Source organism: Antechinus flavipes, chromosome 4 (assembly GCF_016432865.1).
Source record: "Antechinus flavipes isolate AdamAnt ecotype Samford, QLD, Australia chromosome 4, AdamAnt_v2, whole genome shotgun sequence".
Classification (NCBI taxonomy): Eukaryota; Metazoa; Chordata; class Mammalia; order Dasyuromorphia; family Dasyuridae; genus Antechinus; species Antechinus flavipes.
In genome coordinates, this window is record NC_067401.1 from 362,533,005 (window position 1) to 362,556,439 (window position 23,435).

Below are 23,435 nucleotides of genomic sequence, written 5' to 3' on the forward strand. Positions count from 1 at the left end.
TAGATTATATCAACATGATTTCTGATTTGATCATTATAGAAAACTCTCAATTTGGGGAAAACCCTCCATTGCTGTAGATCTCAACTCATCTATAGAATAATAGATGAGTGAACCCACTTCCTGAATCCAAGCCAGCACTCACAAGAGATACCAGAAGGTATGTTCAGCTAGCCTATTTTTGGAAAATGTCATACTTTAATAGTAGCACAAGTAAAACAATGGAAGGAAAATCCACAGGTAAAAATATTTTAACCATTTTAGATATAAAATAATGTACTTTTATAGAGAGATTTGACTCAAATTATAAGAATTCAAGCCATTCTCCAATCAATAAATAGTCAAAGGATATGAACTGCCAATTTTCAGATGAAGAAATTGAAACTATTTGTAGTCATATGAAAAGATGATCTAAATCACTATTGATCAGAGAAATGCAAATTAAGACAACTCTGAGATACCACTACATACCTCTCAGATTGGCTAAAATGATAGAAAAAGATAATGATGAATGTTGGAGGGGATTGGGAAAACTGAGACACATACATTGTTGATAGAACTGTGAACTGATCCAACTATTCTGGAGAGCAATTTGGAACTATGCTCAAAAAGTTATCAAACTGTGCCTTTTGATCCAGCAGTGTCTCTACTGGGTCTGTATCCCAAAAAGATCTTAAAGGAGGGAAAGGGACCCACGTGTGCAAAAATGTTTGTGGCCGCCCTTTTCGTAGTGGCAAGAAACTGGAAACTGAGTGGATGCTCATCAATAACTGAATAAATTTTGGTATATGAATGTTATGGAATATTATTGTTCTATAAGAAATAATCAACAGGATGCTTTCAGAGAGGCCTGGAGAGACTTACATGAACTGATGCTAAGTGAAAAGAGCAGAACCAGGAGATGATTATACCCAGCAACAACAAGACTATACGATGATCAATTCTGATGGACCTGGCTCTCTTCAACAATAAGATGATTCAAGCCAGTTCCAAGTGTTCAGTGATAAAGAGAGCCATCTACACCCAGAGAGAGGACTGTGGGAACTGAGTGTGGTTTACAACATAGCATTTTCACTCTTTTTGTTGTTGTTTGCTTGCATTTTATTTTCCTTCACTTTTTCTCTTATGTGGCACCATAATTGTATAAATATGTATGCATATATTCGATTTAACATATATTTCTACCTTATTTAATATATATTGTACTACTTGCCATCTAAGGGAGGGCATGTTAGAAGAGGGGGAAAATTGGAAAATAGCGTTTTATAAGGGCTAATGTTGAAGAATTGTCCATGCATATCTTGAAAAAATAAAAGCTTTAATTTAAAAATGCATTTTTAATCATTTCTTTTTGATTACTTGTTCTCTTCATTAACATAAAGAAAGGCTAAATTATAGCAAGATTTCTATGGCATATCTCCTAGGAAGAAATGGAGTTAAATTCTTTGAGATATTTAACTAGTTTGTAAATCATTTCACTATTGCACATACTATACAATATACCTAGTTCTTGTTCAAATATAAAGAGAGGGAGCAGCTAGGTGGTGTAGTAGATAGAGCACCAGTCCTGAAGTCAAAAGGACCTGAGTTCAAATTTGGTCTCAGATATTTAACACTTCCTAGCTGTGTGATTCTGGGCAAGTCACTTAAAACCAATTGCCTCAACCAAAAAAAAAAAGAAAGAAAGAAAAGAAAAGAGAGGATTCTGCCCCTATTACAATCAACAGAGAAAATTAGATGTTAGGAGTTTTTCTATAACCTGGCCTCAATGTAGAGACAAGCACTTAATTAATTTGAAAGTGTCCCAAGATGTTAAGCCATTAGATGAAAGACAGAAGACACCACACAGGAAACAATTTATTTCCTAGTTGAAAAGATCAAGTTATACCTCTTAGGATATGTCTAAAAAGGGCAATTGGTCCAGCAGTGAGATAAGTTTAGTAGTTAGGTGATCAATTCTGAAGGACTCCAGGCCTCTGAGTTCTTTGAAGAAACAGATCTTTGTACCTGTACTAGATCCAAGAACAGGGGAGGAGAGGAAGTAAGTAATCCCTCAAGGGACTACCATACTTCCCACCTCCACTGAACATATTATTTGAAAGACTGGACCAAAACAGATAACATATCTCTACATAGGAGGAGAAACAGATACACTAAAGATAAACACAGATTAAAAAACACAAACAAAAATAGCCATTTTCAAATAAGCAGTTTCAAAGATTGTGATCCATTGAGCCAGAGAAGAATCTCATCTATGGACTCAGAACTAAGAATTTCCAATAACCAGGTATCTATGTGCCTTGACACCCTTTTATTCACTTTGAAGTCACTTTCCCCTGGGGCTTTTGCATGTGTATGGAGTGAAAAGGTACATTAAAAAGTGGGCTGGTTTCAGAAGAATGTTTTCTACTGTTCTTGCTATACCATTTTAACAAATACCAACTGACTGCTAATCAATGGCAAATAGGAATTCAAAAGGAACAAGAATAAATACCCAGCCCCTCAGGATTAACCCTCTAGCCCTTAACAGAGTTAACAGTGTTTGAAGAATGACCCTTGATGGAGTGATATTTTAAAAAGAAAAAAAAATGCATTTTTCTCCCTTAAAGAAATGCCTCTAAATGAGATTTTCAAAGTGAATGGAAAGGGTTTCTTAACAAAAATTCTTTAAACCACTATCCTAAAGCATAACTTTGGTCAACCACTTTCATTCCTGCTTTGTTGTCTATGAAAACATTATCAAGATTTTTTTCCAGTATGCCAAAGGTTGTGCAAACCCTTTAACATCTAAAATATAATATGAATCATTTTATTTTTAAATGCCAAATATGGGGATCTTAAGAACTAGATAATTATAGGGACTGAAACAAAAAGTTACCAAGATATAATTCAAGTTCCCTTCATCAAACAAAACTGGGTAGATAAACTAGCATCAGGCTGATCCATAGACCCTTTCTCCATTTAGGGCCCTGCCACAACCCAGCCTCAACAACATGATTACCTCTTCCAAAGACCAGCTACCCATCAGTCATTATGTCTTCCACTTTCTTTTTTTTCTTTAAGACCTTGGTAAAATAGGATAAAACAAGGCTTTTGCTCTGGTGATTTAACATAATTCTAGAACTTAGTTTCTTAATAAGGATCTGTCGGGGAGGAGGAGACAGGAGGGAGAAGTCAATGACTTCCAATGACCATGTGATCACCAACATTAGAAGTCACAAATATCTCCACTCTGAGAACACAGAATTTTATCCAAAATGACTTTAGAGATTATTTAGTCCAAGTGCCCCATTATACAGAAAAGATACAAAGGGGGAAGGAAATTAACCACCAGATTTAAACCCATATCTAATTAATTAATTGGTTCACCTAGTCTTCTATCAACTATCCATATACCACTTTAAATAACCTTTCAATTCCTTCCCTATCTAAGTAAAGTGAAGAAAAAGTGGAGAAGTGGAACTCTGGGAAAAAATACTAGAGCTTGAAGCCCTGGCCCTGCATTTCCAATGAAAAATAACTTTGCTCCCTCCTGTGTAACCTAGGCATCTAAGAACCTCTTTGGATCTTGGTTTTCTCCTCTTACTGCAAGTGAGGAATTTGGTTCATATGATGTTATTGGATTCTTCCCAATTCCAAATTTATGACACTAGGAAGCCAAAGTAAATTAACTGTGGATAGAAAGGTGTGTGTGTGTGTGTGTGTGTGTGTGTGGTGTGTGTGTGTGTGTTGGCTTTGGTATCAGGAAGACCTGGATTTGAATCCTATCTTACATATTTACTACCTGAGTGGCTTAGGTAAGTTACTTAAACTTTGTCTATTTCTGCATCTGTAAAATGACAATAATAATACAATAATTTCAGCATTTTGCAAAACTTAAAAGTCAATAGTAAATTATTTCCTAGGAAGTATTGTAGTAACATGTTGCTTTTTGCTATCATGGTTAGCAGTGAGACTACAATGTTTGCTGGACATTGTCCTACAGCCAGTTTTATCTAGGGTTTTCTATATAGCAGAACCTATTCCTAATCCAGGGGAACTCCAAGAAATGAGATCAGATCTAGGTTTCTCCAATACTTCATTATTCAGCAGGAACTCCACAAGAAATTCAAATTATTTCAAAAACAATAAATTATTATCAGAACCTCTGCTTTGGGAACTAGTCGATTCTCCAGGCCAGTTTAAGATCATTGCATAGGCAACTTATAATGGTTCAGGAGTCTGAAAATCGTCCTGAAGTTTGTATGACACAGTCTATAAATAAAAGCGTTTTTCCCACTACTCCGTTAACAAGAGTACTTTAGTCATCAGATAACATCAGATAACTCAATAATTTACTATTCCATTCAAGATAGCACCCAGTTGTCCCTGGAAGGGTGTCAGTTTCTTTAAGGTTCTGTACTATTTAACAGAATTCATTTGACGATAATCACTGTCTCAGAAACAAGCTATTGGGTTTTTTTTTCCTCTTTCACATAGTTTAATAATAAACATTGGATTATGTTTGTGTGAAAATTTCTGCTTCCATTATTATCAAGTGATACCCCTGCAGACTATTGCAGTGTGTATTACTCCTTCTATTTTTCCAAGCTAGGAAGGAAAAATCACTTTTGAGCATTGGGCAAGTCTAAAACTTTAAATTTATAAATACAGGCTATATGACCTACATGGAAGGAAATCTGAAAAAGAGGCTGGAGTTTGAAAAAGAACCTTCTTCTTCTTTTCCTACTTCTGATGAATGAACAACTTTTTTTTTTCAACAAATTATTACTTTCCAAAAATGTTGATTGATCTTCCATAGGTCAGCAATCATTTGGGTAGAAACAACTGGAGTTTACCATCCAATGTAGCTGTGGCAAGCTGTGATTGATGAAAAAGAAGGAAAAAAAATTATTGATTAATAATAGCTAACATTTACAAAATTCTTATAATGTACTAGTGACTATACTAAGGGCTTTTACAAATATTGTCTCACACAATACTTACAATAACACAGGGAAGTCATTTCCATTTCCAATGCCATTACTATCCCCACTTACAACTGAAGCAAGTATCTAAAGCTGGCTTTAAACTTAGCTCTCTCAGCTCTTTACTCTATCCAATGAGCCATTTAATTTTATAATTTATTTTATAAATTTAATTTAAATTTATAATTTACCAATAAATTGTTAGAAACCTGAATTTAAACCTCGTCTGATACCAGGTATGTAATCCTGATTAAGTCATTTAATATCTGTCTACCTTAGTTTCCTCATCTGTAAAACTAACATATTAAAAATATCTACCTTCCAGACTTATTCAAATGAAATATTTGTAAAAGTTATAAAAAGGCTACTTAAAACATACCATATAAACACTTATGATTGCCATCATTATCATTATTGTTATTATCATTACCTAATTAGCATCTGTTTGTTATTTTGATATTTTAAGTCTTGAATCAGATTCCATCTGATTAATGCCACAGGAAGATCAAAGAATCACAAACAGGATGCTGAAAGTTATTGAATTTTATCTATTTCAAAGGCTTCATTTTACAGATAAGGAAACCAAGACTTAGAAAAAGTAAAAATGAAATAGTAATTTAAAGAGCCAGGAATACCCCCTACATCTTCTGACTCCAAATGCATATAGCTATCTCTATCTTGTCAATAGTAAGTTCTGTTAAATACCTGTGTTGTCAATTAGTTATTTTGAGTCTGAACACAAGTATATGCTTTATCTACTTTTACTGTCAAGATGGAAGAGAAACTACAACAGCAACAAAATCTATCAATTTGGTAACAAAATTTAAGTGATTAACTAAAAAATTAAATATTTTCATTTCCAGTGCTCATCAGAAATTGTCTTATAATCATCCAGTCAATTGTAAGTGATTACTTCTTTAATAAAAATCAGTATATTAAATATTTGTTAACTGAAATTGAATTAATTCAATTTAATTAAATTTTATTTTGTCCTATATCATGCATCAAAATTCTTCTAAGTAGAAGTGACACAAACAATCTCAACTATATAAGAGGCTATCTAAAACAATATTCTTATGGTGATTATAATTCTGTTCTCTTATGACAACAATTATATATATAATATATGATGTATATAAGTTATACATATATAGGTTATACTTATCACAACAAGTAAAGCAATTAACTTTATCTACCCCTTTAAGACTCAGTAAAGACTACCTCATTATACAAAAATGTAAATTTATAATAAAGGTTACTTAGATAGTTAATGAGTCATTATTCTCTTTTTAGAAAGTTGCACAAAAATTTTCTTATTGCAATTCTTCTAACCACCCCTAAGCTTCTAATGATTACCTACATGCAAATTATTTCTAAGTGTTTAGGCCTGATATTTCATTTGTGCTTCCATTTTGTATTTCAGAAAGCCATACTGAATGGCATAAGAAATGAAATATACTCATTAATAAAGAGAAAGTAATCAGTTACAGACAAAGCCTTAATTTCAGAATATGACATATAGGCGCTATAATAAAAACATTAGCTGAAGAAATGTAAGTACCAGCGTAGAAGAAAAGGAAACTGAAGATGAGATGGCTAAATAAAGATGATAAGAAAATAAAAACACTATAAATGATTGCAGCAGCTTTAACCCAGGCTATTTAAATAGAATCCAACTAGAGATTCACAAAATCTACAATATGAGCAAGCATAGAAGGTCCAGTCAACAAGCATTTGTTAAGTATCTATTATATTCCAAGGCACTGAGCTAAGAACTGGGTTTGATTCTACTCTAAGAGTTCAGATAGAGCAAGTCAGAATACTTTTCGACAAAAATCAAGTAAAGCAGAGCTAAGAAAACTACCTAGATAATTTTGTGATAAAGAGTATGCAACTCAAATAGGATATATACGTCCATGTGGGCTGTATAACTAAATGCAGTTTGATTAAGGGAAGCATTGAAGACTTCATTTCCTGAAATGAGGGAAGCAGAAGGAACTACAGAGCTACTTCTCCAATCTCTGAAAGGAGAACTGAACTAGAATTACATTTGATTCCCTAAATATTGCTATACTAGGGGAAAGGTTTTTAGGTTTAAAAAAAAAAGTTGCTAGCTTCTCTGGTTTCTATCCCTCTTAAGTTTATGCTCATTCTTGCTAGTCATTTTGATAAGCAAAGAACAGTGTTGACTTCAACTGGCTAACTATAAAGTCAAGACTAGGTAAAGTCAGAGTAAATTCAGAGCAGGCCAAAAAAAATAATAAGAGATGGAGAAATCAGAGGTGGTGATGAAAGTACAAAATAGGTTTATGAAAAGTGGGGCATGGGGAAAGATGATACAATAGCAGATTTTGAAATGTAATAGAAAAGATGTGATATGGAATAATTGGGGACTAAGAATATAAGGTATTTGGGGAGCCTTTGATATGAATGCTGAGGTCTCCTAGTAGAAGAGCAAGGATTGAAAAGAAAAAGAAAAGAAAATGAGCCAGGCATTAAACTCCTTGAGAAAAAAAAAAATGAAGAACATAAAAATTGATAGACAAGAGTCATCTTGATCTGTATAGGAAAAAAAGAATTAAAAATTGAACTCCATATTTCTGAATTATGACAGGAAAGAGACAGTCAGGAAATGGAAGCTGACAACAAAAAATATTCCATGTATCCCTCTAGGACAAATGTGCCACAGGTAAAAGTAAAGATTATCTAGTACTGAAGAGGATAGTGTGAAATGCTGTATCTCCTAGGGTAAGCCAGTTATTGATGAGAGCAAATAGATTGAAGGAATATGAAGAAAGAGATACAGAATGGAGGAAAGTTTGTTTGGAATAGGAATTCCAGAAGGCATAATAGAAAGTAATAGACAAGAGAAAGAAATGGATAGGGCAGGGAAAACTTGAATTGGATAGAAATGACAGAATGGGAAGTAGGAGTTAAGGATCATTTAGGTATCTGTTAAGTAACATGAGGAAAGTAGAATAGCAAGTAGTAGGCATTTGCTAAGCATATAGGGTATTGGTTAATTCAGATAATTTGTAATGGTCCCAGGCATCATGAACTAGTATTACAGGGCAAACATTAGAAATTCCAGATCTTGGTTATACCATCTGTCTCTTAGCTGGCTGAGGGGAGAATTTCCATGGAGTTAGTAGACTCACAGGACAGCTATATGGCAAAGTTGATAAAGTGTTAGACCTAGAATCAGGAATTCTCATCTTCCTAAATTCAGAACTGATTTCATACATTTACTGACTGCATGACCCTGACTTAATCCTATTTCCCTCAGTTCCCTCATCTATAAAATGAACTGGAGCAGGAAACGATAAATCACTCCAGTATCTTTGCCAAAAAAATTGCAAATGGGATCACAAAGAATTGGACACAATTTGAACAACAATAACAGAAGATTCACTGGGAATCAGTATAGATAGTGTCAACATAAATGAAATCATGAATCTGTGACATAAACAATTATTTTTCCTAAAACTTACTAGAATGCTAATCAATAAAATCAGTGAACAAAAACAAAAACAAAAAGTTGCTTATATCTGCCGTTACATTGCCTTCAAAAGACAACATTTGAAAGAGAGAAAACCTACTAGATCATATTAAATTTTTGAAGCTTTTACAAGTAGCATAAACATATTATTATTTGGTCCATATTTCTTTCACATTTATCATGATATCAGGCATTTTTACATATTAATAAAATGTTGATGCTTTCCAGATTGAATACATTATGTATTTAATCTTAGAAGTTAAAAAATAAAGGACATTAGTAAAAGACAAAGTAAAGGAAGGATAACCAGATTTTAGAATGAATATAGGTCAATGCATAAGATCTTAAAACAACAATGAATAAAATCTGATTCTTTGTTGGACCAGAATTATGCTTACTCAACTGTTCCAAATACATCTCAAACCCAGAGATATGAGTAAAATCAATTCTAGCATTTTCTCTAGTATATCTGGTATATATCAGGAATAGTAATGGTGAACCACACACATTTTACATAAACTGTGAGGCTTATCTAGCTTTAAATAACTTAGTCTGAAACACTTTGCTGAAGATATTGCACTAATGGTTTCCTGGAAAGAATGATAAATATTGCTTATGGCAGATTTGGAAGCATCACAAAACAGCCTTTTGGATAATTTTCTACTTTTTCTTGGAGTACTTTTATTTTGCAGGGGGGTGAAGAGGGTTGAAGAGAGGTGGGGAGGAAAGATGTGAGGAAGCCACCAGGAAGTAAAGAAGAAACAAAGTCTATTGAATAAACATTAAACATTAAGTTCCCAATTCACTCATGGACTCAATTTGAACTTTGGCTAAGAATTTAATCTTTTTGTGTCCAGGCTTCTTTAATGTAAATGGAATTATGTTTTCCAGTAGGAGTCTGATATACTCAATCTTTACTGTCTACATGCATTCAAGGAATTTTGTCAAATGGTCCCAAATGATATTTTTGATGATTACACAATAGTGATCTACTTAACAGGTCTTTCATGATAGCCAGTAACCACTGTTGCCATTTATCATGAGCTAGTTGAGACTTATTGACCCAGGCCCAATGATCTTATTATTTCCTTCATCAATAAGTCATTCCTTACTTGATAACAATTCTTCCTAATGATTGAGGAAAACCCAGTGACTGCATAATTAAATTGTGTTCACAAAGCCTAGAGTCAAGTATCATGTCTCATCACCACAATAGATTCATGAAAAATGAACTGATACCAAGGGGCTAAGCCAATGTTATACAATTTTTCTGAGGCAACAAAAGAGAGAGAGAGAGAGAGAGAGAGAGAGAGAGAGAGAGAGAGAGAGAGAGAGAGAGAGAGAGAAGAGAGAGAGAAAGAGAGAATTTATATATGACTACAAAATGGAAGCATAGTTATGAAGAAAGGTAGTCATTTTCCTCTTTGTATCGCTAGTAGAAAACACAGTGCCTGACATATAGGGAACATCAAAAATGTTTGTTGAACCAATTTGAATTAAACATTGAAAACCATATGAGAAAGAGATTTCAGAGAGAAAGTAATCATGGGAACAAGAGGAAAGGGTCACGGTGTTAGAATCAATAAAAACTTAGTAAAAACAACTACGCTGTCCACACTAAGTCTTAGCTGAAATAGTTTTCTTGATTAGCTATTGGGAACTAATGCCTAATGCCTACGTACAACTCCTCTAGGATTTGCTATAATCTGTGTATTATGATAGTCAGAACATATTTAGTTAGTATTACATTTTAAAGGGAGCATTGAAGAAAATTATGGATTAAAAATGGGAAGAATTACAAGTATATGGTGAGAGAACTGGAAACTGTCACAAGAGGAATGGTTAATATAATTAGGTATACAGAGGCTAAAGGAAAAAGATCCTCTTCTCAGTCAGCTGTATCTAACAGATAAAACAGAGTATTGGAATAACTGAAATGGGCATAAGAAAACCAGGTTCTAACCCCAGCTCTGTCATTCATTTCCCTTCAGAACTTGATTCCTTTCTCTACAAAAATCGATTTCTATGGATACCTGTAATTCTTTTCTTTTAAAGAGTATTTGAAGTCTACAAAATAGAACAAAAATTTCTCCATAGTATGGGATATCTTATACTTGGGATTGGCCATTTAAAGCCCTTGGAACTAAGTTCACCATGATAAAATGATATTTATTTGTGTGAAATTAATTCTGAGTAAGAATAAAGAGATATATTTCTAACAAGAATAATTTAATTGCCCTTAGGGAAACCCTCTTGATTAAGTTGTTTGTATGGCATTATCAATGGAAGACATGGATTCTTCTTTTCCTGAGATGTTAAGAGAAAAAGAAATAACTAGTAAACTGTGTTCAATGCAAACTTGTCTAAAAAAAAAAGAGGGACTGAATATTTTTGAGATTCTTTTTATCTTATAATAGTATTGCAGCTATGCCTCCTAGCTCTTAAGTATTTCTAGATATGCATTATAGTAAGAGTGTAAAAACTGACCTGAAGCTTAACATAAAAAAGCTAACATCTTGGCAACTGATATCATCACTTTCTGGCAAACAGAAGGAAAAGAAATGGAAGCAGTGTCAGATTCTATATGTTTAGGCTTAAAGATCACAGCACAGCCATGAAATTAGAGATACTTGCTCCTTGGAAGGAAACCTAAGGCAAAGCTGAAAAAGCAGAAACATTGCCTTCTGACAAAAATCTGTATAGTCAATATTATGATTTTTCCAGTAGTAATATTATGGCTATGAAAATTGAACTATAAGGAAATCAGAGTACTATAGAATCAACACTTTTGAATTATGATTCTAGAAAAGACTTTTGAGAGTCCTTTGAAAAGCAAGAAATAAGCTAATTCAGATTTTTCAGGTCAAACACTAAAGCTTACATATTTTGGCTACATAATTAGAAGACAGCACTCACTGAAAAAGACCCTGGTGTTGGGAAAGACTGAAGGCAAAAAGAAAAGAGAATGGCAGCAGATAAGATGGATAGTATCATGCAACAATAAACAGGAAGTCAAACAGACTTCAAGAGAGTAGAGAACAGAAAGGCCTATTGTGGTCCATGAAATCATGACGAGCCAGATGAATGACTAAGTACAACAAAATTATCCAATAGTCCAAAATTATCTTTTGATATATGAAGAATTCCTAACTTTTGAATCAAGCCAGATCTCTTTGGTAACCGTCAGCATTCTCTCTCTAAAGGACAATGAGTTTTTAGACAGAAGTAATTTTTTACAAGTACCTAAAGAAAGAAGTATGTTTGAACAGGGATACTTGACATAGACTAAATCTTCCATGATGTTTTTCCTTGTGGACTTGTTGGAGATATTTGGGTTGCATAACAGGACAGTAAAATACATGCAGAACTGATTGAATTTAACAACAACATTCATAAGCAATTATTGTTGCTGTAGGTACTGCTGTTTCTGTTGCTGTTGTTAAATGATGGAGCCAAAAGAGTAATAAAGATCAAAGGGCAAATTGTTAACCTAGAAAAGGGCACTAGTTGAGTGTTTTAGGGATGTGCCTTTGGTTTCTCTTTTGTATAATGTTTTTATTAGAGATACAATAAAGGCATAGATGATGGAATAATCATTAAATCTCTGAATGACATGAAGCCAGAAGCATCTACAGTGAAATTCAGAATCAGGATATTAAAACATCTAAATAGTCTAGAAAAAATAAGCTGCATATAATGAGAAATAAATATAGAACCCTACAGATATGTATATAATTGCACAAGCACAAGAACAGAGGTCAAATTTTGATTTTTATAGTGTTGTTCAGCATGTCCCAATTTGGTTGGCCTTCAATTCTCTTCTTCAATCAAAACTAGGATTTACATAGCACTTTTCAAATATCTTATAATCTTATTGCTATATTATTTTACCCTCATAATAACCCTAGGGTTTAGGTCTATATATTCAAATTTTAGTGATAAGTGAATGGAGATAGACAGATGTTAAATAACTTGCTTGGAATAACATAGCTGGTAATTATCTAAAACCAGTTTTGAATTCAGGCATTTCTGACTTCCAGAGAAACCGTCTATCCACTCAGCTACCTAATTGCCTCCTTATATATAAGTGTGAAGCTTCTGAATAATTTATGTCTTTGAACCCTTTCATTTCTTAATTCTAAACCATTTTTCAATATATTTTTTCATATAACACCTTATATCTCTTTTTACATTAAACTTATTGTATAGATTAAGGCATGTATAGAATTGGTTTAGAAAATAAAGTTTTCTTAGAATTTCTTTATCCTCTATAATTGATATTTGTGTATAAATTACCAATCTTAATCATGATCCCCTTGCCTGTGTTTATTGTGAACATTATAAAGTAGAACCAAGTATCTCATAAATTATATCTTTGTTGCCTATAGAATAACAATTATTTCTACTGAAATCCTTTATTTGTCTCCCAAGAAAAATTTGTAAGTAATTCTTTTATTCAATTGCAACTTCTTTATGTTATTTAGTTATATTTAAATAGAGGATACATACATGGATGTGATTCAGTTTTTCTGATTGTATATTAGTTTCTTGGTCACTGGATATACATTGTGTATCCCTAAAATAAATAGTATCCATCTCAAGTTATATTTAAAGTAATAGCTAGATAAATGATAAGTTTAAGAACTGTGTAATTCTTAGTATTCTGCCCTCTCTCTGTGACTATTCAAGTCATTTCAAGAGTTAAAAGTATTTGCATAGGACTCGTGACTATTTTGCCTTTTTATCTTTTTCATGGTTCATCACGTTCAAACATTCATCATCTAATGATGAATCTGTCAAGAAACAGAGAGAAAAAGGAATAGGCATTTTTATAACACCTTTTATGTGCCAGAAATTAGGTACTTTATAATAGTTATCTCATTTGATTCTCACGACAAAGCTGCTAAGAAGTTGCTATTATAATCCCAATTTTTCATTTAAGGAAACAGAGACAAACTGAAGTTAAATGAGTTGCCTAAGGTGTCACAAGCTAATAAATGTGTCTGAGACCATATTTGAATTCAAGTTTCCTAACTCTAGATCCAGTGCTTTATCCACTGAGTGGGGCCCTTGGCTCCATGAGTCAATTTCTACTTAGAATAAATGTTATATTGGATAGTATTTGTAAGCTTGGTAGAATCTAACAAAGTGTGTACTTTTTTTGGAAGTTATAACTTTCAAGAAACCAGGATCATGCCATAGCTACGATGAAACAGCTGATTAGAATGTCTATGGAGGTCTTTGATTCCAGGATTCCATAAGTGAAGAAGAGAGTTCCAGAGTGTAGAATAGAATTCTTCATTATTTAATTCAAAAATTCTGACAGTCCTCTGATCATAACTTCTTATGATATCACTTTCTGTACTTTAATATTTCTAATATTTTTCTTCAATTAATTGCTTAAAAAAATTAATGTGGAATTTTTTAATGTTTTGAGTTCCAAATTCTATCCTCTCCCTTCTGACCTTGCCCCCTTCCTGAGATGGTAAACATGCTGATATATTATACATATTCAATCACGTAAAACATTTCTATATTTGTTATTTTATACAAGAAGACTAACAAAAAGAATGAAAGAAAGAAATCTTATGCTTTGGTCTGTATTCAAATAGTATCAGTTTTTTTTTTTCCCCTGAAGACAAAGAGCATGTTTCATTATGTACGATATTATTGTTACTGTATGCAGTATTCTCCTGTTCACTATGCACTAGTTAATGTATTTCAATTTTTTTTCTGAAATCATCCTGCTTGTCATCTATTATACAAAAATATTCTATCACATTCATATATTATAATTTGTTCAGCAATCTCCCAATTGATGAGCATATATGAGTTAAACTGAAAATCTAACTTCCTACTTTATCCAGAAAATGAAGGGGAGAAAGAGTAAGCCTCAAGTATTGAAGAGTAAATGTTTATATTATGAAATAAATATTCCTTTGTTAAAAAAAAAAAAAAGCAATTTGTTAGTATTTAAATGGGGGGATAAGATTCCCCCATTTTGGGGGAACACTTTAAAACTCAGAGCTGTTCTGATTCATTAGCATTGCATTCCACAGCCTAAGCATAAAGAATGAAAAAAATAAATTGTACATGATTTGGGAGAAAAGAAGGAGGAAAATTTACTTAATTGTTTTAGTATTGCAGACATTAGTCGTAACCTAATTCAACTACTGGCATGTAACTTCCTCCATAGAAACAAGTAATAATATTTCCTGGCACAGTTAGTTGTTTATCTTCATGCTTCTTAGATCATCAGAAGCCACCTTCCATTCTCTGAAAAATCTATTTATTAATGTGTTTATGTTCATTCCATAGACAAAGATTCCTACTGCTGCATCTTCCTGCTGGATCAGCTAAGTAAAGGAGTTTCATTTCTTAGTGGTGCCTAAGGCTGACTTTGGGAACCCCTGTTCATGATATTGAGAGAGACTGGAATCTATGGAAATCATGGCATCAGAAGACCTACCAAGAGTATGAAAAGAGTTGGAGAAGAACCATATGGGAAGAGAACATGAATAAATCAGTTACTATACCCCTTGCTGGGTTTTTTGTGTCACTGATAGCTTTGGAGGAGCAATTCTTCTGCAATTTGGTATCCCTGAGTGAGTAAAACCTAGTGGATTGCACTGGGAAGTACTGTAACACCGGTTCCTCTGGGGGTTGGCCTTCAAATGCTTTCCAGTACATCAAGGGCAATAAGGGCATGGATTCTGAGAATCTCTATCCCTATACTTCTGAGAATGGTGAATGCCAGTATCAGAAAAACGTTTACGATGTCAATGTCACAGGTATTTTTATCATTCCTGAAAGTGATAAGAAAGTACTCCAGGAGGCTGTGACTTCTGTGGGACCTATCTCTTGTGGCCATTTATACAGCTTCCATTTCTACAAGTTATACAAGCTTGATAGCTTTCATTTCTACAAATTAGGGATTTATCATGACAAAAACTGTGATAAAGACCTTAACCATACAGTCCTGCTGATAGGTTATAGCAATGAAAAAGACACTGAAGAGAAGAATAAATACTGGATTGACAGGAACAGCTAGGGTGAGAACAAATACATGGCCAAAACCAGCAACAACCACTATGGTATTACTAGTGTGATTTCCAACCCTCTGATGTGAGATGAACAGTGACCTTCTAGAAAGGATTCAATAAAATATTTTTAGAACCTACTCCAAGAAAGTTATTTAAAAAAAAAAAAAACACCACCATGAACAGATTGCCTGAATCCCACTTCTGTGAACTGTGGTCTTACCAAAACTTATGGGAATTGTTTTCAACACTATCTCATAGTAGACTCAAGATATAGAAGGCCGGAACTCTTGAATCAAGGACAGCTTATAGTTAAGCAGCTACTCAGTGTGATTGATGGGATAATGGTTCTCTAATTAAACATATACTTAAAGATGTAATCATTCTAGTTGTTATATACTTAGTGTGATATGGTGACAGTTGGCACATGCTCAGTTGCTGTAGTGATGTAATCATACTGAGGTATTTAAGGGCTGAGAGCACTGGGAACTAGGAGTCTCAGACATAGACACAAGAGAAGATTCCAGATTCCATCTTTGACCAGTCTCGTGGTGGCTCTCCTGCCTTCATCACTTCTCCACCTAAAGACCAATGCCCATCCAAAGATCCTCTAGAAAGCTAGCCCACACATTACACAAGATAATTTAAATACTTACACATCAAGATGTCTTTACATATGACCATCAAAAGAAGAGATCAGATTGGAAACTAAAAGATCTCAGAGGATTAGAAAAAAAAAATCCAACTATGCCCAAAAGGCTATAACTAATATAATATAACTAATTCAACTATGCCCTTTGATCCAGCAGTGTCCCTACTGGGCCTGTATCCCAAAGAGATCATAAAAAAGGAAAAAGGGCCCACTTGTACAAAAATAGTGGCAAGGAACTGGTAACTGAGTGGATGGCCATCACTTGGAGAATGGCTGAATAAGTTATGGTATATGAATGTTATGGAATATTATTTTTCTATCAGAAATGATCAGCAGGATGATTTCAAAAAGGCCTGGAGAGATTTACATGAACTGATGTTAAGTGAAGTCATTAGAATCAAAAGAACATTGTACATAGCAACAAGATTATACAATGATCAACGCTGATGGACATGACTTTTCAACAGCGAGATGATTCAGGTCATTTCCAATGATCTTGTGATGAAGAGAGCCATCTGCACCCAGAGAGAAGATTGTGGTGACTGAGTGTGGATCATAACATAGTATCTTTACTTTTTTGCTATTGTTTTCTTGCATTTTGTTTTCCTTCTTTTTTTTTTTTTTTTTTTTTTTTTTTGCTTTTTGATCTGATTTTTCTGGGGCAGCATGATAATGGTGGAAATGTTTATTAAAATTGTACATGTTTAACATAGGGAAAGAGTGGGAGGCAAAGAAAGGAGAAAAAATAATTTGCAAAGTTTTTAAGAGTGAATATTGAAAACTATCTATGTTTGTATTTTGAAAATAAAAAAGACTTTATATAAAAAATTAATAAGAAAAAATCCAAAGATGAAAAGAAAATATGACAAAATCTCTGTAGACTATGAAAGACTGCGGATTGAAATTTCAAAAATATGCAAAAATAGAGGAAAATTAAAACAGTATGATTGGAAAAACACATGTGATCTGTATAAGGAATCAATAGTTCTTCCAAAAAGAATGATTAAATTAAAATTCCTTATTTTAAGATCTTTATATAAGCATACATTACTTAAGGAAAACACAAAAAAAAGTGTAAAAATATTTTGAAAATGGGGTAAAGGACAGATAATTTGCTGCTAATCATCTTTATATCACTTTATCAAACAAGTTTATCTATAGATAAGAAAACATTTGTTCAAATTGATTTATACTATTTTAAAATTGAATATGGTACTTTAAAAAGGTACACTTAAAATTTATTTATTTCAAAAAAAGTAAGTAACCTGCAATGTCTTCAGAGGGCAATTATTGTATGTTTTTAAGAATATTCAATGCTACTTTATGTAATGAGCATCCTATCTAATAATTCATTTGTATAAGATTTCGGGTTTTATGGGAATATAATATTAATATGAGTCAATAGTACAAAATGATGGTGATATTAGGCTGCCATTAAGAAGTATGGCATTAAGAATCAGGAAAATGGAATAATGTGATCAGTTCTGGATATTGTAATTTCAATGAGCACAAGTATATCCAGGAAAAAGTGGTCAAGATGGTGAAATGAATCAAAATCAAATTATGTAAGGAATAGTAGAAAGAAGTAATAATATTCTTTTTGGAGAAAAGAATACATTTTCAGAAATCCCTTCCAGTTCTGATTGTCAAAATATATAAGGTCTTCTTTTGTACAGAGAAAGTTGTAGCTGTCTTTATTAATGATAAATTTAAAATACTGACTTTTTTATGTGATAGTTTTATTGGGCATGGCACATTGTGGGAGACTTTTAAGCATATATAGTGTGAAAAAATTAGTGCCCAAAAATAATATTGCATATTCAAGGAAAAATGATTTAATTTAGTACTGGCTGAGTAATTCTAACGTTTGTAAATTTTCTCTATTTTTTGCTCTTCAGGGTCTTACATTCTAAACAATTATCTATATATGACATTGCTTACTCTGACCACCCCCTTCTATTTGAAGGCCACTAGATCAAATTTCATGTCTCCTACAGGTTTCTCCAGCATCTTTATGGAATTAGTAAATCTTTTGTCTTATTCAAATCCTCACTGAATGTGTTCCACCAATTTTAGGGGTTCAGGTGCCCCAATTCCATTAAACCATTTAACAGTCATATGAGATTTTGAAAAGATATAATTTCTTCAAAGTCTACAGCAAGAAAAAATATACAGAAGTCCCCACCAATATAAAGGGCATAATCTCCTTATATTCTATCTTAGTTTCTCGGGAAAAGCCAAAGAGATTAGATTCATATTTTAGTTCATTTTCAATATAGCATTAGTCCCACCAAAGTTCGTCACCCTAAACCTTCCTACTTGGAGTCCCGGATCCTTTGCTAGACTGAAAGTAATATCTATCTATGGAATCCTGGGCTCCCAGGTCTGGGAGTCTATACCCTACACTCAGAACTGAAAAGGTTAAGGAAAGCAAGAGCAAAATGCTAAGCCCGGGGCCAAAGGGCAAGGGGAGGCAGCAATTTTGTGAATTTTATTATTCTGAATAAAGCTCATTTATTATCATCAGATAAAACATAGCCATGAAATTAAATTTGTGGTCATGTCTTTAATAGGAAAAAAGAGCAACCCTAAAAGAAAACAGGCAGAGAAAGAATCCATGGGAACAAAGAAAGAGGATCCAAAAGAAATGTTACATATTCAGTCCCTCCAATTTCATTTTTTGGGTTTATCTTTCATAAAAATAAGGAATATGAGAAATCTATTAGTAGTAGGGCTTATATTTTCTAACCCAGTGCCTAGGGAAATAAGGATAGATAACAAGGGGGAGGGATGATGATAATAAAGAAAGAACAATAGAATTTTTATTTTTATATCTCATAATTTATTATGAGAGTTTTGTAAAGAAATCTAAACTTCTGGTGGCAGTGTGTGTATGTGTGTGAAAAAGAGAGAAAGAAAGAGAGATTTTCCTGTATTTGTAAGTAGTATATTTCTAATTTTTAACTTTTCTTGATTTCAAAGACATCATGCTAAGAGTGCTAAGAACTTGGCAATTTCATTTACTTCACTTCCCAAATTTATGCAACTAAACAACCCAGACACATTTCTATTTTACTTCAAGGAATTTGAGGGAAATGCCTTAACTTCTCATGATATTTTATGTTTATTCATTTTATATTTATTTCCCCCTCATTTCTCACCCCTCAAAAAAAACTGATCAAAATATTTTTTGCCTCTCTTTAAGACTATTTGCTTTTATCCCCTTGAGAAAGAGCACAGCTGATTATTGTTCTCTATATAATAGTCCTCCATCACTTGAAGGCCTTATTTAGTCACTCTTGAGAATTCTTTTAGCCAAGATAAATACCTTTCATTTCATTTAAGTTTCTGGTGGTTCTGCAGGTAGAAATATTTTGTGGTGATCTTTTTGGTTCTGTCCCCATAGGATGTTAAAGGAATAAGATTACAAAATATGCCATAAAGTCACTTTACTTTGTTCTTCAATCCAGACAGCCAAGCAGGCCTGGAACTGGTTCATATTTGGCTGGGAAAATATGAGAAATGCCTAGGGGCAAGATGGTTCCCAATGAGTCACTGCAGAAGCAATGACCCAAGACGGTGTCAACTATACAGTCGGATGCACCATTTCTCAGATGAATGAGGACCACAGGGGTCAGGAACACTTGTAAGCATTAAACACTTCATGATGGATTTCCTAAGAACAAGATTTGAGCCCAGGTAGTCTGGCAAAAACCAAACCTGAGTAATTGTGTTTGGTTAGGCCCTAAAACTCCTCTCATTTCTATTGGGCCAATTTTAATATATGCATTTGTGCAATACTATTTATTATTCAATTAAAGCCCTTCCCTGAGAATCGGCTATTTTTCAATTGCAGAGAAAGCAAACTCAGTGTAAAACATATACAGTAGGTCCATTTGTTTTAGGGTGTGCTCTGGGATCCTAAAGGATAAACTATACTTGTAACAATTCAAATACAATACAAATTACTACTAAATGCTTGGCTTGTAATGGTTTGCTTATGTGTGGAAATGACGACAATGTTTCATGTTTTGTTAAAAGCATACTCCTCATGACTGTATCCCTCTGTTAGATGTTGAGCATACATTTGCTTCTGGTTTTGAGAGGTAGGCAAAATCTAGTCTTTGGGGGCTACAAATATTTTGAAGTTATCTATGTATTAAAAGCACTGTGGTTGAATAGCATTATGACCACAGTGTCTGCTATATTGATGTTGAAAACTAGACAAGTGATAACTCTGGATTTCTATTTAGATCATTAAAACTGACTTCCTCAGGTCTCCACTTCCAATGGAAAAAGAGAGAAATCAGATCATTTCTCCAAGTTAAATGGAAGAAGAAGATGTATCTTTTCCTTATCCTATAGATATAAATATGTATAATGCTTTGTTTCCTTAGAGAATTCCCAAACTAGATTGTTGGGAGGAAAGAATTTTGGAAGTCTTTAAAGTTCCTTATAAATGTTTTAATATGCTGAAACTTTCTCCTATGTCAGTCAATAGGACTTAGTAAGTGCCCTCTATGTGTCAAGCATTGTGCTAAACAACAAAGCTACAAATAAGTAAAAAGAAAATAGTCCCTACCTTTAAGGAGCTCTCAACCTAATGGGGTAGGTAAAATTGCATCCTATATCAAAGACAAGAAAGAAGTTCTACTCATAAAAATCAAGTAGTTTAAATAAAAGTCATGATCCAATGGTCCTGGCAGCCCCAAAAAGAAGAATAGAGTTCCCCTTACCTTCAAATAAGCAATCATCAAGTTCATCAATCTGCCTGGACTTTATTTAATTTTACTTTTATTAATTTTATGATGAGTTTTTTTAATAACAATTAGCAATAACCAAGGGATAGTAGTATATACAGTGCTTTTTGACTTCCTTGCTTCTTCTAGCTCTGTAACAAATAAAATAATCCTCTCTGGTTCTATAAGAGACCCTAATCTAATGAACTGTGATGGAACTTATCCACCAAAAAAAAAAAAAATACTTCTTGGACACCAAATAATATGGATAAATGTCAGGTTATCTCATAATAGATGCATTATATCCTTTTTTCCCCCTTTTTTGATATTACCCTCCCTTCTCAGAACAAGACATACCCACGTTGTCAATCTCACCATATATACAAACTATATCAAAAGTCTTACATCAGAGACAGAATGCACCTAAAATGTACATTCATAATGTGGAAAGAGTGACTTAATGATGCAGATAATTTTAAATGCTTTTTACATATATTATATATACATAAAAGTAGATATAACAGCCAAAGACAATAATAGTTGAGAATATAAGCTGATTTATAAAAAGGTTTTCAGGGGATAGAGAAAGATTATTTTCAATATCACCTAACATAAGAAATAGCAGAAGAAAATACAAGTTTAAAGAAAGCATGATAAGAGACTAATTTAGGAAAAGTCATCTTTAAAACATTTAAAGGATGACACTGGAAAGGTTGATAATAAAAAGAAGAAAGTTGAAAGGATTTAATAATAGATTCTTTTCATCATCAAGTATTGTGGAGCCTATATTAGGGCTCTAACCTCACAATCCCAGATGTGTTTACAAGGTAATGGAATGGTACTGAAGTAAACAAGATGGGCCATGTTTTAGGTAATGCAAATTTATGTATAATTAGGGACTAATTCTCAAGGTAACAAAAGATAACAAAAATGTAAGAGACAATATTGGGCAATGTGAAAACGAATCTCAGGCCTTGAACTACCAAATAAGATGACCTAAGGAACATCAATAATTATTATATCATATGCTTGCTTTTCCATCTCTGTAATTTTTTTATGAGAATAGTCAACAGCTGCATTGAGACAATTTGTGATTAGAAGAAAACATTTTCTATCCAAACACACTCCTTGGATTACTCTATCATGTCTCCATGAATCTCATCATCTTATAAGATTACTTCAGCCCTGAAATTTACACCTCATCAATACTCTCTGCCCCTCTTATTGGAAGGTATAGTGAAGAACTCCTTCCAAAACTTCCATTTAAGGAGGATCCCTAAACCAATCATCTCTTCATTTCCCCTCCCACTTCATTCATTTGGACTTCTCCATTATACCTTTCTCTGCACTCACTCAAATTTTTAGCTTCTTTTGAGGTTTTATGTAACTCTCATTAGATTGTAAACTTCTTGAAAAAAGTCTGTTATTTTTTCATATTTTTATATTACCCAATTATTATTATCAAATAACAATAATATGTAATCCAGTATTTAGCAGAGTGGTTGACAGAAAGTAGGAACTTATTAAATGTTTATTGATTGCCTAACTGGAATAGGTAGACTTTTGCAAATAAATTCCAATTCTTTTGCTATTGTTTTTTTTTTTTGGGGGGGGGGTTGTCATTTAGTTGTTTCAATCATGTCCAACTCTTCATGTCCAACATCCCACATTTGGGCCTTTCTTGACAATGAGCCTTGAGTGGTTTGCCATTTCATTCTCCAGTTCGTTTTATAGATAAGAAACTGAGGCAAACAGAATTAGGTGACTTGCCCAGAGTCACATAGCAAATAAAAGTCTGAAAAAGATTTAACCTTAGAAAAATAAGTCTTCCTAATTCCAGGCCTGTGCACCAAGCAATCAAGCACATCTTTACCATCTTTACATCTTTACAATTATCTAAAAGATCTAGAGAATACAAGATGCTATTTGCTTATTAATTCTACAAAAAGTATTTCATTTCATTAAATAAGATATCACCTTTACAACTCTTCTCCAACAATGTGACTTCTCATACACATGACAAAATTATACACAATTCATGTGAAAAAAAATTTATTGAGGACATCAGCAGAGATGTAGAATAGGAGAAAGCAGTACAGCCTTTCCCCAAAACTGCTAAAACAAAAATCTGAGAGGGATTCCAGCCCAAATAGTAGTTCAGATATCAAAGAAGTATATACAAATTCAACCTACTGGCAAGTGATCAGAGCAGAAACTATGGAAATGAGGCAGGTGGACATCCTCTGTCAGAGGAGAAGAAGCCAGGATTCAAATATATAGATCTATAGGAACAGTGGGCCTAAAACAGTGGAGGAGCACTAGCCAAGTATTACTATTGCTCTGACTTGGATTTGCCATAGGAATGTGGGTTGGTCTAGAGCTAGGGAACATCTATTGGAGCTTTACTTAGGGTCAAATTCACAACCATGTTGCATAGATACAAATGGGTCTGGACCCTAACAATCAAGAAGGAAAGTGATTTGCTTGAATTTCTAACTTGAAAAGCTAAAAGAGCATAATATTCACCATCCAGAGAATACA

At 33.4% G+C, this 23,435-nt stretch overlaps 1 protein-coding gene across 1 annotated transcript in view; it reads right to left on the reverse strand.

Annotated features, from left to right (window-relative positions):
• Positions 1-3,720: 3,720 nt before the first annotated feature.
• Positions 3,721-23,435, reverse strand: part of WDR27 (WD repeat domain 27) — a 246,826-nt gene continuing 227,111 nt past the window's right edge. Inside the window, exon 25 of the mRNA XM_051998158.1 lies at positions 3,721-4,857. Within this exon, the coding sequence (XP_051854118.1) occupies positions 4,807-4,857 (51 nt within the window). The 3' untranslated portion in view covers positions 3,721-4,806. The remainder of the gene's footprint in view (positions 4,858-23,435) is intronic.